The 17,650-nt window shown below is 42.9% G+C and overlaps 1 protein-coding gene across 2 annotated transcripts in view; it reads left to right on the top strand.

The window, feature by feature from the left end:
- Nucleotides 1–17,650, top strand: part of LOC121185943 (raftlin-like) — an 87,275-nt gene that overhangs the window by 28,714 nt on the left and 40,911 nt on the right. For both annotated transcript variants that reach the window (XM_041044481.1, XM_041044482.1), the window contains exons 3-4: nt 7,458–7,635; nt 16,263–16,371. In XM_041044481.1, the coding sequence (XP_040900415.1) occupies nt 7,458–7,635; nt 16,263–16,371 (287 nt within the window). The remainder of the gene's footprint in view (nt 1–7,457; nt 7,636–16,262; nt 16,372–17,650) is intronic.

The raw sequence follows: 17,650 nt of genomic DNA on the forward strand, positions 1-17,650 counted from the left end.
GGACCTTCGCAGTCTGGTGATAACCCTCTGTGGGTTGATTTCTACAAACCGCTGCTTTCACATACAAGTAGTCATCTGATCCACTGTTAATACAGTACTGATTATGGCCAGTAGCAAAAGCAAAACACTGACGCACCTCACATGTTCAGTACTTGAATAAATCTATTTTTTTCATTTCGTGTCATCAGGTACTGAAAAGTTTTGCTGCGTCGTACCAGAAATAAATCCCTCCTGTTCTCAGTGACACAGCAGCATTTCCTCAGCGTCTTTTCATCTGAGTGAAAAATAAAAACACTCTGTCCTCTAAGATGCTGCGCACCAGTATGAACACATCCGCCTCTAATTCATCCATTGCTATTAGCAGAAACAAACAGTTCTCTAATCACGGTGAGATGAGGAAACATCACAGAGTGAGAGGTGTGGTGGATAGGAGCAGCAGGATCAAAAACCAGTGGCAGTGGGTGGATAATATATGCCGGGCTATTTTCTCCCCCATGCAAATGCGGTCGAACCATTTCTCCCAGAGGTGGTGCATGGCGCGTGTGTGTGCAGAGCCTCTGCGCTCCAATCTTTCAGCTTATTAATTTCATATTTACTCATTTATTTTTAAATGTGTTGAGTGATGGAAATGCAGCGGGCTGCAGCTCAGAGGTGCTTACGTGGCAGATGGATTTAAAAGAGGAAGTGAGCCAGTGTCAGAAGCAGGATTTCAAATCAAAGTTGAGGGATCTTTTTTCTTTTATTATTCATGGAAAGTGAGAATTATCCCCGGAAAGTTGAGTGAGCATACATGGCGTCTGACTGAGCTGCCCATTCAGTACAAAAACTACACTTGTCCTGTTTGGGGCTCAAGGGCAGAGTTTTTTGTTTTTTTTTTGGAAACAGGGAAAATGTTTCCGAGCCTTTTTGAAGGATTCAAACTGGCAACTTTACAGTAACAAAACCTTTATCTTGCCTGTATTTACATCTTGGTTTGACCAGGAAGTGTGAACGCAGCCAAGGAGCATTAGAGACAATGTGATAGCTCAAACAACAGGAGGTGGTTTTGAGATGTATTTTAGCCAGATGTTGAAATGGTGTGAACAAAAATCTCTCTTTGAGTCTCGTACATGACATTTTTCCAGGGCAGCGATGTGAGTGAGCAGTGTGTAGAAACAGGCACTTGTAGAGTGATGGCCTGCCAATAATGTCACCGGCTATATACCCAGATGTGCACCTAGTGTTGGTAAACCAATTTACACTTAGCCAGTTCATGCATTTTAGGCAGATTGGAAGTGTAAGGCTGCTTCGCTGGGCCATAACACAGTGTCAACTGGCAAGGAGCTGCAGAGGCCTCTAAAATACATGTAAAAACTGTATTTCTAAAATCTACCTCATGATTGTTGCCACAAGATGTGAAATAACTGCTGCTGTGACAACTTTGCAGAGTCTGAAAATCCTATCTGATCGTATTTTAATCCACTGCAGTGTTTCCAACTGGAACTCTTTGGATTGTATTTTCTGTAAAATGCGGAGCAGATTTAGGTCTGAAGTCCTGATATATTCAGCGGAGGAAATTTGACGATGCAGTAGCCACTTCCAGGGTCTTGCCACAGGTGATGATGACTGCTAAAACAATCAAAACACTGACATTATTTATCCATGCGCTTCTTCTTCTCCTCCTTTTTACTCTGTCATTTTTGTGTGATTGACGAGCAGCTTTAGTTGCATTTCCACCACCTGGACTGGACTGTTTTTAGGCTCTAACTACTCACGGGGGCAGGAAAACACAGACAGATGCGATCAGATTTGTTCGTGTAAATATGGGCATATTAAATCATATCTGGATTTTATCCAGAAATGAGACACGTGAAATGAGGGTCCACTGCTAATTCCGAGTGATGAGTCAGTTAAATATGTGATGCCATGTGTGGAAGGTCAGCATCAGAGAAATAAATGGAACCGGTGTTTATTATTTATTCTGCTCCTTAGATGAACTCTCTCATGCATGCATATTAAAACTGCATGTTTACATCTTCACTCTGAACCGAATGTAGAGACGGGCTCGTCGCCCTCTTTGAACACACACACACACGCACACGTAGACGCACACGCACACACAAATCCACAACCTGTTCACTCTGCTTAACTGTTTCCCTACACTCTTTGAGGACTACGTCGTATTTTTGGTTTATATAATTCACTTTATTCTTCTGCATTTGTCATCCTGTTTTTTTTTTAAACCTCTACATTTACCCTTACTCAACATCCTTATCCCATTTTCATGTTTTTGCATTTGGATAAGCAAGTGGTTTATGTGAGAGAAAACAATCTCACCACATGGTCCATTTAGCAGCTGTTCGATCATATTCCATGATCCTCACGAGCAGATGGAGTTCACCAAGTTGTTATGGAATTGTAGATGTTCAAATTTCCATTTTTTTTTTCCCGAGCACTTTAAGGGCTTCTCATCCACGCTGGCTTAAAAGCTGAGGTTTAATGTTTACTCTTGACCTCGGAAACATCACCATCTGCTGATGAAGATGATGTGATGTGATAGAAATCCCCAGCACAGCCACCAAATGGACCTTGTGGTGAGGCTGTTTTCTCAACTGCTCTGTCGAAGGTCAGGAATGACTGTTAAACCTCAATCTAAATGTTGATTCAATAAATAAATCCACGAGGAAACCCACTGTGGAGGTATTTGAAGTGGGAAAAGACAGCAAATGTCTCAAACAGTGTCAACAGAGAATCCAAAGGATAAAAAACACATTACTCTTTCTGATCTACAAATACCACAGCAATCAGTATTTTTTGTGAGCGTTCGGATCTTGTGTTGTTCACTTTAAATGTCACTAGCGTTTGTTCATACCTGTCTGTACTGTTCAGGTGAGCACTGTAAATCTGCAGGGCTTTGATATAAACAATCCTTGATACTCATACAACCCAAAAGTTATTCTGACCAGTAACCTGTCACCAACCACAGACAGTGAGCCACTGATCATGCATCTTTCCATTAACATGAAGACACAGCTATCCCTCCCTCTTCATACATTCATACATACATACATTGCCCCCACTCTTGCTTCCTCCTCTGTGTTTAATGGCAGTGTCTGTTTGATGGCTGTGCGCTAACACAATTTTCCAGAAAACCAATTTGTTGGTTGTCAGCCAGAAGCCCCTTTTTTCTCATTATTTATCACGAAGCGATTTGTTCCTGTGAGTTTAGGGCTCTTCTGTTGATATGTGCGAGAATTTTCTTCCAGGGTAAACAAAAAGGCGATGTGAAGTAATTGGCTGCCAGTTTGCCATGTAAGGTTTACCAGATTGCCTGTCTGATCGACCACAGACTCCTTCAAAGGCCTGAATATTTGCAGGATAAAACATCAGCACTGACACTCACATACAGCAGTTATACGGCAGCTAATTTGCTCTCATCTACGCAAACAAAGCGATTCTCCTTGGATAACACGATTTTAGGGCAGAGTAAACATCTTTACAACAACAAGAGATTCAGAGAAACTTAGCACTGGGCCACGCTTTGCTCTGGGGGCAGCACGATAAATAAAATTTGGTCTGATAAATAAATGTAGAGCCCGTGTATTTAAAGGCCTCTGGATGAGATTATTAGCAGCTCACACAGCGATTAAAGCCAACTTAAGTCGCCAGCGGCTGTGTTCCCTCTGCCTAATTGAAACCATTCCTTATTTACTCATCTCAACTACGGGGATGAGAGAGCAAGCAAAGACAAGTGATTTTCCACTTAATATCTACCGCCTCGTGAACCGTGCGCACACGCAACAGCGTCCCTCTGGGGAAAGGACAGGGTGTTCATGTTGCACAAAAACGAAGAGGGAAGGAAAGAAAAAAACAAAATCACAGATCACAGAAGGATTAATTCCATTTCTAAAGGCAGTCACCGGTGGTGGAAGGGGAGGGAGGAGGAGCAGAGAGAGAGGGGGGGGGGGGGGGGGGGGGGGGGTAGACGAATACGTCTCACCAGTTGGAGATGGCGACCTATTTCTTTGTGTTAATTCCTCCACGCATTTTAACTTCTAAAGCTCCTGCATTGTGGCGCAGTAGGACGGAGTGTGATTGAGAAATTTGGAGGAGTATTTTTAGCCAAAGCACTCACTTTCCCTGAGGGGACAGCATATGATTTTTTTCTTCCCCCTTCGTCTTCTTCTGCTACTTTACTGGTTTCACAATGAACCTCTGGATTTGTGCCTGGAAGGAAGAGTCGAGATCCGAACTGAATCAGCTCTCTATCTCTCAGGAGCTGCCTCCTGATTGGTGTTAGCAGGCTTGCTCCAGAAATCCCTTTCTCTTCTGTTGCAGACCTGGTGAAGTAGTGTAGCATGCTGCAAACACGCCACACCACTGTGTTACAGCCTGCACAGAATGAATGAACAATATCACACATATGAGCTTTAGCTGAATTTGTCTGCCAGGGGAAGTGCAAGGTGTAAAGAGTAGGCTGAGACAGATTCCATGCAAAGGGAATTATGGTTGTAATCAGTTACAGATACTGAAAAGATGGTGCATTTGGATTCTTTCCTGGCTTTATATGTGCAAATTTTACGACCTTCTGTGTTTCCTATGTGGACAGTACAGATGTTGTAGACAGCTGCAGACATTAGCCTCGCAACTGAAGGGCACATTTAAGGGAACAGTTTCAAATTCATGTCGTATTTTTCATGTTTTAACACATAAATGATTGATTAATCAACCAACAGTAGACATTAGAACGGCATGTACAATATATATACAATGGCAGAGGTACACAGTAAACCAATCACTCACTAATGTGTGAGTAACAACAGACGCACATGTTATTATCACAGGAGCTTGTTAGCCAAAAAGCTTTGTTTTTCCCGGCCATATGTGATAAATTACACAGATGTAATGAGGAACAGCTTTGTGAGCACGGACACATTAAACAAGACTTTAAAGTCAAACAAGCAACGACGCTCCGTGTGTGTGAGAGCGTGCTGTTTGCTGTCAGGAGTTTAAACGTGGGGTGACTAACCAGCCTGAATTTGGCTCCTGATACCCTCATGATGTTTACGTTTATTTACACAGTGATAGGAACATTGCCAGTAAGGGTCAGGAGTAAACCAGTTTTAAACCAGTTAAGTTTTGATTTTGTAGATTTGAGTCAGAATTTTAGTCCAGAGACACGTTTGCGTGATGCATGTACAGTACACTTTATTTACAGTTTCGGGGTCTGAAATATTTTAATAAAAAAAAAAATCTGTATCTAAATACAACTTAAAAGTTGTATTTAGATTTCCAGCCTCATAATGGACTATAGAGCTCTTTTATTAGCGTTCCCGGTGCTACCTCAGACCAGACACACACACACAGCTTCATCTTTTACTGTCAGCTCTGCCCACACTCGCCCTCTGTCTGGCCTCCCATTGAACCTCTATAGGCTACTTTGACTTTTCCCATGGATCTGAACCTTTCGTTCTGTATAGTCTCATTGACTCTAATTAGCCATAGCTGCATTTCCCACATCTTGTGACAGCTCGTACAACCAGACCTCCTCTCGTGCTCTCCCCTCCCTCGTTCCTCTCCTCTCCCTAGTCTCTCATTCTGCATCCAGCTCTTTGTCTTGGCGCTCTCCCACGCACCCCAGCTGTTTGGCCTGCAGTAAATGTCGCCTCGTACAGTGTGCTGCTGGGATCCCAGCCGTCATGCGTCCAGGGCCAAGTGCTGTCTCGATCCTAGTGTCTCTGACTTACCCTCTCTTCCTCTCTGTTTTGACCTCTTTCTCCTCTCTTTCTCCATCTTTCCTGTCCATCCTCCTCTCGTCTTCTTCCCGCTATCAAGCTCTCTATCTTCTAATCTAATTGCTCCCGTTCCTGAACCTGAACCACTCTGCTTTCCTGCTCTCATTACCATACATCCTGATTGGCTGATGTTGCCTGACAGAAGCTGTGTGTGGCTTGTTGTAACACAGCTGGTTGCTCCCTGAGCGAGGCCGCCACCAGCGGCTGTCTGCTGCAGGTTTCATCCCCTGAGGTGGGAGGCCCGGAGAAAATGATGCAAAGAAAGAGCTTTGCACACTCGCAGCTCCATCTCTAACTTTCCTTTTTTAAACAGCTGGCCACTCTCTGATTGCAGCTTATTAATGTCAGGCCCTTGTCCGCTGTACTTGGACAGTTAAGTTGAGCTGAGAGGGAATCAAAGTAAGTGTCAGAATATAGAGAGCTGCTGTGACACAGAGCCTAAGCAATCAACTCTGATTGGATTTTGATCCACTCTTATTAACTCCCAGATTGAGGGGATGGAGCGAAAAGCGTGATTCTAATTGCCAAAACAAACTGGGAATGACTCTAAAATCAGTGTTGGTATCTGAATTGCAAATCTTCACATGGTGTGTTTTTTTTTTTTCCCCATCAATTTTCTTTGTCTACCAGTTTGGTGCCTCTTCATCTCTGCTGTGCTTTATCGTTAAAAAAAAAAAAAATTATATGAAGTTAGGAAGGTCTCGCTGTACCAGAACCTTTCTACAATAATCAAGACCTCATACATGAGTTAAACAGAAGAAATCAAAAAGAGACTAACTGCTGTGAAAAAGGACTGTAATTTGCGTCATTGTCACAGTGTGACAGAAATAGTTCAGATACCAAGAAATGCAGTGGAAAATGTTTCTCATGTGGTTTCCTTTTGTCATTTTACTTTAGAATCACCTGAAACTGTGTGCACTGGATGTTTCTTGCTGCTCTGCTCACTGAGCTGCGTGACTGAATCTATGTCAGACTGTTCTTACTAACGTTTTCTATATAATGCAAATGTCACGCAGGTGCAACTGGCAGAAAAGGTAGAATTAAAGGGACTTTAACAGAGGCTGCAGTAACAGAAACAAAAAACCTGACATTCAGCAAGAAGACAGAAAGAGGTTAGCCAGTATTTATGTGCTGGGGCCAAATCATTGAACAAGGGACAGGTGTGAGCCTACAAGGCAATGCGGGTCAGGCGTGCAGAGAGACGCAGAGGTCTGGAAAGGTCCATGCAAACGCAGGGGTTCGAGAAAAAGGACATGACGCTGAATTACTCACCACTGCCAGTTAAACTGTGTTGTTCTAAACACCAATTAAGTGAATTTTTTTTCTCTTTTATAACAAAACGTAGTTCTTGAGATTCAGCAGGGATTTGGGCATTATCAACATGACAACCCTAACCATAACTCACAGGAATACAGAATACAGAAAACCCAAATTTCATAAACAGAAATCCAAAGTAACCGTTCTGTTTTATCTGTTTATTTGTTTCTGACAAGAAAATTATGCTGCAAACTTTCATCAGAACCTTCTCAAGAAAGTTCAGGACAGAAACAACACATCAATTTAAAAATGTGCCCACGAAATAAAATCAAATTTAAAAAAATATACTTAGATTACCATTTAGGTCAGTACACATACAAATTGTTTTATCTCACAATCCTTCCCTCCCTGTTTTGTGTCTCTCAGGTGGGACGTCCACACTGCGTCTCTCGTCGGTGCGGGAGCTGCCAGGTCAGCTGCAGGAGCTTTACCAGCAGGGCTTCGTCCTGGCAGCCGTTCACCCGTTCATCCACCCCTGTGGTCCAGAGTCCAACAGCCCACAGCACCAGCTCTACCGGGCCATACTGGTCCGACTCAATGACGGGTAAGAACCAGAAGACAGTGATCTTTGGCTTTTATGTGTATAATTATCCAAGTACTGAAGTGTTACGATTCATCATGTTTGAGTTTAACTGATAAGGTGCAGATCAGTTTAATTTGATTTTCACATACATTTTTTAGGCACCATTATACACAAATGTTTTATATATTTTATGATATTAAAAAAAATAACAATATATTCCTACAGTGTTCTGAAAATTTTAAATGAAAAATCATCAACATAAACGTGTGCATTGCTTCTCCAAGGCCACGAGTTAACACAAAGCCTCAGTGTCATCAGTGAGGCAAAACGCTGTGACAGTTAAAGGCAGAAGCCTCTTAAAATGAAAATGAAAATAAACGTAATTTACCAAACAAAGGCGGGGGAGGGCTGGCCCTCAGGAAATCATCTTTCAGGGGGCCTCAGTCGTCTTAGCTAGACCCATGGGAATAAGACCTTTGTTATCACAAAATGATGTAGCCATTACAGTCACTTAAGAAAACATGTTGAGCTTACTAATGCACCTTAATTGGTGTCATTATGCAGAAAAACACTTGGTGGGAATCAGATTTTGTTTCATCCTTATAGGCTTAATGGTACAAAAATGATATACTAAATGGTTTGTAAGTGACATTAGGGTTTATATAATAATTATACAGGTTTGCAGCCATTGCATTATATTTCTTTTTTGTTTTTAATGTGCATTACATGCAAGCAGAACAATTTCCGACATGACGAGCACCTTAAAAAAAAAAAAAACCAGTGGAGGTTCACGTAACATTTCGTATCAGCCGTTCAACCTTTCACTGTTGCTTCAGAGCATCGCAACATCTGCTTGTGGCTCAGCAAGCTGTCATGTGGGCAGCTGTGTTGGATGTGAGTCAGCAATAATCTCAGTCCTCTATATCCAGCCCTTTCAGTGCACGGGCCAAAACTGGCTGCATGGCCCAAAGTCACTGCCGCCCCCTACATCTGCCCTCCAGCCCCGTGCCCGAGCCCTCCCTGTCCTGGGAACTGTGGGGGTGGGTGTGCACTTCACTGAAGGCATGACGCCAGGGAGCGGCTCCAAGGGTGGCTGAAGGGCATGGAGGAGCTGTGATGGACAGTGGAGGGTGGAAGTTGCTTTTTGTCTGGTCAGAATCCCTCTAAAAATCACTTTATGTGGACTTAAGCAGAAAAACTAGGAAGCTGGGAAAATTCTGAATGCGTCTGACGGCCCCGGGGGTCATAAACCCTGATCAGCTTATTCAGGACCACGTTCTGTAAAGTCAGTTCAAGTAAAACCATGACAATCAAAAAGACTGAAGCCACGAGGAGACCTTTTATTTATTTATTTTTTCCTGGTAGCAGTGACATGCAGACAGGCGGAGGCAAGCAGCTGAAGCCCCAGTGGCTGCTCTGTCTGACTCTGAAGCCCAGTGCACAGCCAGGCCTGTTTACTAAAACACTGTAGGCTACAGGGCAGGGATGTGTGTGTGTGTCTTCAGAGTTTTTTATGAGCTTCACATACTAACTTTGTTGTGTTTAAATTTGTCTTTGTGTGTGTAGCATGTGGCTTTATATGAAGGTGTGTGTCTGTGTGCGTGTGTGTGACATTGTTCTGGATAAATCTCCTGACTCTGTGCTGTTCCTGAGCAGATCCCCTCTCAGATTCGTCGCAACTTAAAACAAATTTCTGACAAAGACGCTGACAAGCTGTTCCTGTAATTTCTTCACTGCTGAGCAAAAACACAACACCACTGCTACTAACTAATCTACATTGGCATTTCAGTCGTTTAGCTAACGCTCTCACTCACAGCGACAGTACAATAACAAAAAAAAAACAATACCCGATATTACAAGCAACCAAGAGTAAGGAGTGTAATAATCAGAGCCGCTGTGCCCTGACAGTTCTGCTGCAACCTACGAGTGAGCATGTAAGAAAAGTAACACGAAAGACAGAAGAAAAACTGCACAGACACTTACTATGGGAAGGTTTTGTGTTGTTGTTGTTGTTCTCAGAAATAAATAATGAAAAGAGAGAAATCAGAAGGGAGAAGGCCGATGGCCAGAGGGAATTTAGATGAATTTAAGATGAAATAAAATAAGTAAAATAATGAAACTTTTTGGATCCTCGTGGGAGAATTGTAAGGGAAAGCGTAAGGTTTCAAAGAAAAAGAAAGATAACTATAACACAAGCAAAGAAAGCAGTAAACAAAAACATAACAAAAGATAAGAGCGGTAAAAATAAAAGTCAGAAAGTAATACATTAGAAGGGAAGAATTTAATTGGTTTGTGCAAATGTATGCTGATGATAATTTAAATTCTTATGTGGAGTGCAGAAATTATGTCCTGAGGAAAAATGGTTTTCAGGTTATTGCCAACTGTCTAACGTGCCTCCTTCTTCTCCCTCATCCCTGCTGGTGTTTGTTGGAGATATCAGAGCCTGTTTTCTTCCCTTCAGAAGAAACCGTCCGCTGCGTTTCTTGTCTTACAGTATGAGAAACAACCTCCACAGCGTGAGATAATTCATCACAGAGAACATGACAACTTAATTTGGGTTTGTCAAACTTTCTGTTTTATCATTATTTACTGTAATTTTGCCGGTGCAAGGCATTACGATATTCCCTGCTTACTGTCAATCACCTGACAGCTGAGGGAAGAAACGGAAGTCAAAAAAAAAAAAAAAAATCTTTTAAAAACCTGTTGCTGTACAGTCTTACTCCTTGATGTTGACGTTCATGTCAACCTGAAATTCAGAATTAAAAACAATAATATTAGAAACTAACATCGACTGCTGGTAGGAGACAGGACCCAGAGTCAGACATTAATTTCCATCCCGACCTCTCCCTTAAGGTAATTTTGTGATATTATATCAACATCACTCTCCCTCTGCCTTCACTTCTGAGCAGGGATTTATTACTGGCCCGCAGACGACAGGTTGTTTGTCAGGAAAACATAAGCATGGGTTGTTTAAAGCCCAAAGACTCTTGCTCTTTAACGGTGGGCAAGTTTTGAGAGAATGACTGAAATTTCGGCAAAAGAAAATAAGCTGCCTTCATGTGGGGGTATATACAACACAGCATTTCATTGACGTGCTCCACTTCAAGTTGTTTTTCAATGATAGCGTGGTGGTGTGGTGTTTTTTTCAGCTGCTATGGTGACAGAGGTGGAGGTTGACAAGCAACAATGGCCATTGTCAAGACTTTCTCTGTGTTTCAAGGTGGATTTTTAATTTAACTGTAACTGTACTGTAGGTGTAGCCTTGGAACCGCCACTCTCCTGCCGCTGCGCATAAAATGAACACGGCTTTTTCTTTAGGAACTCTGGATGCCTAAAATAAACCTAAGCCTAAAATAACTCCTGACTTTGCAGCTTTGTTTTAAATGTGCATAACAACAGGAGACTGCTGTTGTGGGGTGAAAACAAGGCAGCCAGCCGCATTTTAGAAGGTCATATAGTTGAAATGCAGGGCACCTTATCTGTCCCCCCTTCTTCCTGCAGATTGTGTCCATTAGTAATCACCTCCCATGCTGTTGCGCGGAACACCTCAGGTTCAGTTTCAGCATGCACAGACATTCGTACAAACAGTCCAAACACTCCTCGGCTCTTTGCTGCTGCAAAGCCGGACAACGGAAATATTGATTTTGTATGAAAAGGCTACAGCCGAACTGATGGCATATCTCTGTTTTTAAAGACACACTTGCCTTGTTCCTGAGAAAAAAGACACCATGAGGAGGGAGAGGGGCAGAAAAGAAAATCACTGCTGGGTAGTGAGAGCTGGGAACGGTGAATGGGATATAAGAAAAAAAAAAGAGAAGAGAGAGATATGGAGTGAAAAGGGCAGAGGAGTCTACTATCCTTTGATGGCCCCAGCCAAAAAGCATGGCCCGGGCTTTATCTCCAGTGTCTGTCACCGTGGAGACAGCTGCTCACATCAGCACCAGCCCAAGGGGAATCCAAATCTCCACCAGGGAAAAAAACCGGGGAAGAGGAAATAAGACAAAATAAAAGGCAGAGTATTTCCTTTCCTGTTCCCTTTTGCTGTCAGAGCCAGGAATCAAAAGAAGAAGGCGACGAGGAGGGGGCATGTAGGGGGGGGGGGGGGGTTACAGTGAATAGTATTGAAAGCATGACAGTGAGCAGCCATTCATCTGTCCCTCCAAAACGAGCTGCTTTTCCTGACTGTACAGGGAACAAAATGAAAGTCAAGGTAGAGGAGCTGACTGGTGTACGGCAGCTGCGAAGGCGTTTTTATTTAACATGCACAGTGTGCCTGTGGACACAAGCCCAGTCAGGTCTCTATAGCATTAGCCTCGGAGTGAAAGGCTCAGCCAACAAGGCACTTTGCATGGAGGGGGTGACGCTGCAGGAGTCTGTGCACAGTCAGGTACTACACAGAGGTTGTGTACATACAGCGCCGTGCCATCTGTAAATGTTAAGACACTGTCACCTGACTGACATATCTGGTTAAGTGGGTTATAACTTTGGAAACCTTGGATGGCAATTTGTCACCGGTGGAGGCCGCCTCCCTGTTACAACCTGCTGCGGGAAAGAAGAAGAAGAAGAAAAAAAAAAATCTGCAATGCAGGCAGAATGGATTGGACCGTTTGAAAATTTAAAATGTCAACTGTCAAATTTCCCAGTGTTCAATTTGGTTGCGATGGAATAGGGTTACAGTTCAGCAGGCAATGTCTGATGGGATATATTCATCATTATTGGGTAATTGCAAGGAGCTCCCGTGTGCTCAGGCAGAGAAAGAGAGGGATGGAAAGGGAAAGATGGGTTGAGAGGGAGGAGAAGGGTGGAGAGCGTGAGAGAGAGCGATAGAGAGAGAGAGATAGAGAGAGCGAGAGATAGAGGAAGAGCAAAATAAAGAGGTACAGACTAAAAAGCATTAGAGGGGATTCGCTCTGGTGAAATTATTCACGAATGTGTGAAAATGTGACATTAGAAGAGGTGTACTATTTTATTAAAGCTCCACGGTGACGGAGTGCTAAACATGGGTTTAGATGCGCCCTGGCTGTGTCGTCATAGTAATAGACGAGAGGTGTGAGATGGAGGAGGGTGGAAAGTCTGACACGACTTTGTTTCTGATGCAAAAAGAACAGGAGCGAATTACCCACAATTGTGAAGACGGTTTTATCGAGCCCAGGCTTTCTTTCAGTACAGAATAAGAGAAAAGCTTTTATCATATTCAGTAAGTGAAATTCAGCTCCTCTCAAGCAATTTCCTGACGTGAGGGTAATAATTTAAAATGTTTTACTGAATGCATACTTACTCACAGGCAATGATTACTTTAAACAATATACGACCTGGTCTGGCTCCTTGTTTCAAGTACGTCCCTGTGAATCGTGGTCCTGTGCATAAGAAGTTAGGCGGTTAGGGCAGAGGAGGAAGGGGTTGTTGGTAAAGTTGTTCTGAAGTCTTTCGGGATGAGTCCAAGTAAAGCCTTCATAAGAAAATTGCAAGTCACTTTTGTTCAGACATTCACAGTTTCCAAAGCATTATCACCTGAATTTTTATCCTGTGCCACTGTGGGGTTGATATTTTCAGTTTTTTGTCAGGTATATTGACAACTGTTGGGCGGATTGCTGTAAAAATTGCTCCAGATATTCAAGGACCCTACAGGAGAAATCACATTTATGATGCTCTGACTTTACCTCTGAAGGCACCTGCCATAACTGCTAAACATCAGCATGTTAGCATTTAACTCAAAGCATGCTGTGCTTACATTACATACAGTTTCATGGATCCAGCATAGCTCTCGACTCTTTGTCTTGATTATTTTTCTGGGGTTTTAACAGGTGAACATTTGAGAATGTTTTGTCTTAAACTCTCAAGTAAGTTAATTTCTCATTTTTGTGACACTCAGCAGAAACACCAAAGAATTTAGTGTTTATTGTTACAGATGGTGCCAGTTGATAATAAAGAAAGAAGATGAAGATGGGGCGAGCGTAAATTTCATGACTGGTCTAAGAAAGACTAAACTGGTTGAAAACACTGTTTGCAGTTTGGCATCCACTGAAAAACCAAAATCCCTTTGCATACCTCAGTGAACACAATGCAATTGGAAAAACGTTTACAAGTAGTGTAGCCACTACACAGCTAAAACAAATCCCAGAGCAAGTCATTAACAGGTAATACGCAATTAGTTACCATGTGAACGTTCAGCTCCGGGGGGAGTGATTAGTCCAACACAAGATGTTCTACAGCGAAACAAAGCATGTGACCCATCTGCAGGCAGACAAGAGAAGGGGGGAGTCTAGCAGGTGTACTCATCCAGGAGGGAGCTCCAGGTAGGTGGGCGGGCAGGCAGGCAGGCATTTGACACCCGTCTAACCACACGAGGCCTCGGAGGTTGACAGCCAGCGCTGCACACTGCATGAAAAGTCACCGTTTCACACAGAGAAGATGGACTGCAGGTGATGTAGCTGCTATTTTTAACCCAAGACCTCCCTCCAGGCCTGAGTGCACCGTTTGAATTGTTGTTCTCAACCACCTCTCTCCTCCCTTCTCCTCTGTCCCTCTGTTGACTCGCTGCCCAAGTCCCATCCCATTCAGAGATTAATTCCAAAAAGAGTTATTCACCATTTGAAAAGAAGTGACACCTTCTCTGTGCAAAATATTTTATAGCACAAAATGAGATTAAATTATAGTGCTTAAGTGCCAGTTCCTGATTTTAAAAAAAAACTCTCAGAAGGACTAAATCATTTTTATTATAGTGGTAGATTCTGAATGATGAACTGGAGTTTTAATTTCTCTTCAAAATGAATTTATAAAAAAAACAAGGTTGGGCTCTCAGCTCGTCAAGTGTGTGACGTTTGTGCTCAGCCCGTCAGTCGGCCCAGTTTCTGCTCTGCTGTGTGCTGCAACAATGATATAAGCAAAGCGGCGGTAGAAGAGTAGATGTGTGGTCTGAGTCTGGAGACAAACAGAAAGACTTAGGCCTGGGTTTAAAGTAAATCATGCAGTGATTTTCAAACACAAGAGTGTTTTCACTGTAGAAAGCCTTTGAAAGTCTGTGTGACAAACAAGGGGCTTAAAGTTTGAAAGATGGGTGTTCACCAGGCAGGGAGGGCCTAGTGAAAGAGGCCGTTGAGGTGCATCATGGGAAGGGTTATTGTCATTCGCCTCATTCTAGGGACTAAAAATCAGGATACCTCAGCCGCTGTTGCATTGATTTTAACCATTTAATTTTTTAATTGGTTGCATGTTGCCTGAACAGTCAGAATGTTGTTTTAATTAGCATTTTTCATCTGAACAACAATAACTTATGTAAAGGTAAAAGGAAACATGTTGTTTCCTTTTATCTTGTGTGTTCCCAATAAAATAGCATAAAGTGAGTAGTTTGGCATTTTGGAAAATACATTTATACATTCATTCTTGCTGAGAGGTAGATGATAAGACTGACTTTCATATCTATATGCTAAATATGAAGCAGGAGCCAACAGCTGGGAAGCTTAGCTTAGCATAAAGACTGGGAAAAGACTGGAGGAAAAAACACCCAAGCTCTGTCCACGGGTTAAAACAAAAAAAACAATTCCAACCACGAGCATCTCTGAAGCTCACTAATGAACACATGATCTGCTCTTTGTTTAAACAAAAAACAAAATCTAAAAAAAAAAATTAACTTTGTGGTTTTTGGGGGTGTCATGCACTTATTTCCTGGCTGGGTGCAAGACACTGAATAAGCGTATTTCACAAAACAAACTGTTGTTCTGTTCCTAATTTCTCAAATGTTGTTGTTGTTTGTTGATACATAAATGGCTCAATCTGTATCCAGTGAGAGAAAAATCCCTGTGAACCCATTCAAACACACACACACACAGAGGCAGGGACATGCATGTGCAATCAGAGTAAGCCTTTGCGTGGAATCTGCCTCTATTACACACACCAGCATGCACACATGCATCTTTTACCCTCTCGCACATCAGGTGTCCGTGTAAAGTCAGAGCTCACGCAGAGCACACACATACAGCCTTACACGTGAACACACACACACACACTACTGTAGATGCAGGCGAACTCTGTAGCACACTGAGGAAAAGGGTGTGTGGGGCTTTTTCGCCTTGTCAACAGGATGAGAAGCAGAGGGATGGAAGCTGGGGCATTGGTCTCCTCAGGGCTAGCTCTGGGATTTCCTCCAGAGGACAGAAAAGGAAAATACAACATCATATAAATAGATTCTCCCTGCTCAAAAATACTGATGGCCTCGACGGGGAGGGCTGAAGGGGAGGGGTGCGGGCCAGACGAGATTTGCATAGAATTTCCTGCTTTCCGTGCTCCCCATGTGGTTGCTTTCATCCATGTGGATCTTTGTCTCACTTAAGTGTTTTATTGTATTTTTTTCCCACCTCCCACAGGGCAACAAAAACATTAACAAAGCTTCTAGTCGCACTGTAATTTGTTAATGGGGGGTTATTTTTGCTTTATAGATTTTATGCCCGGGTCTGTGACTGGCACTCCATTTTCTGGATGTTTTAGGATTGTTTTAGGATTTATAATTTCAGGCTGTTTGTAAATGTGTGTTTGCATGTGTGTGAATGCATGGCTACCCTCATGTATCCTGAGCGTTTGTCCAGCAGGCTGGCTGGCTGGCTGAAAGGCTGAAACTCATTGTCCTCTCTCCCCCACTGTGGTGCCTGCAGGGTGGAAAGGAGCCAGCTGGTCTGCCCACCGTACAAACTACAGCTGGAAGAGTGTCTGTCTGCCGAGCAGGTGCCCACCCCTGAGCTCATCCAGGGCTACGTCAAGAAGGTAGGGCTGCTTTACAAATGCCAAGCTGAAGGTTTTGTCAGTTTGCGCCCAGCTGGAAGGAGCGACGCAGGGAGGAAGGAAAGGGGGAACAGATAGGGAGGGATGAATGAGAGAGAAATTCTGATAGCGTGATGCATATTCTACCATCAAATATGGAGGCAGAACATCCAAAGGCATAGATGAGCATGTGTTTTTCAGGACTCCATTTCCGAAGTCCACATTATAAACCGCTTTGTTCAGCGTGCCACCCTATCCGAAGGTTCAGAGAACACAATGTTTGAATGTTTACAACTGTGTTTTAGTGAATGAGCCACACGGCTAAACCTGCTAGCGCAGTGCTGTCAGGCTGGAGGCTTTTAATAGCAGCTTGTCACAGAATGCTTGGAGCACGGTTGTCAGTGAAGTACGCCATGTTGGAGGAGGGACAATAAAAGGATTTTTTTTTTTTTTTTGACGTAATTGCCACTTTAAAGCATAATAAAGAAAACACAGGGATGGCAATAAAGTGTCTGTACTTCAGGAGATGTCAGGTATAAATTAGTGGTAACTTTGCAACTTTCATTCTGTTGCTACTCCACTTTTATGAGTCAGTTTTCCTTTGAGATTTCAAGCTCTTATTTGCTTTAGGCAAAGTAACCAACAGAGTGTCCATTTAGCTAAAAACAAATCATAGTTTTGTCATACCAGGGATTCTGAATTTCTACCCCAGATTTGTCAGATTTGTGTCTAACAAGCTGCGGTTTATCATTAATTACATTAATTATATCAGTCAAATTAAGACGGGGCAACGGGGGGTGTAGCGGGAGGATCGGCAGTGGAAGACGTGTTCAGATCAGAGGTCTTCAAGCGTCCTCACCAGCTCTGAAACTGAAAACAAAAAACAGGGACATTCAGACCCGACTGAAATAATAAGACCTGTTTCCAAAATGTGGTCAATTCGGCAGACCCGGGTGAACACTAACACTGGCAGCAGCATGATGCACCACCAATTAATGAGCAGAAATACATGTAATTTTTACCTGCACTTCACAGTTCACACTCTCCATCTCACCTCTAAAGAACACATTTTTCCCCTGCTATAATTATAATGCACTGTGAGGTGATAGCGGGTCCACTTGGATCCATTTGAGTATTATACAGAGCTACAAGACCCTCATGAATACAACAGGACCCTGCCTGACTTGATTATACTAAATATAATTTGAACCTGGCCTTGCTCAGGTCCTGGGTCAGGTCTCGGATATCGGGAACCGAGTGGACCAGTGAAGACCTCTAATTT

The sequence above is a fragment of the Toxotes jaculatrix genome, chromosome 8 (assembly GCF_017976425.1).
Source record: "Toxotes jaculatrix isolate fToxJac2 chromosome 8, fToxJac2.pri, whole genome shotgun sequence".
NCBI lineage: Eukaryota > Metazoa > Chordata > Actinopteri > Toxotidae > Toxotes > Toxotes jaculatrix.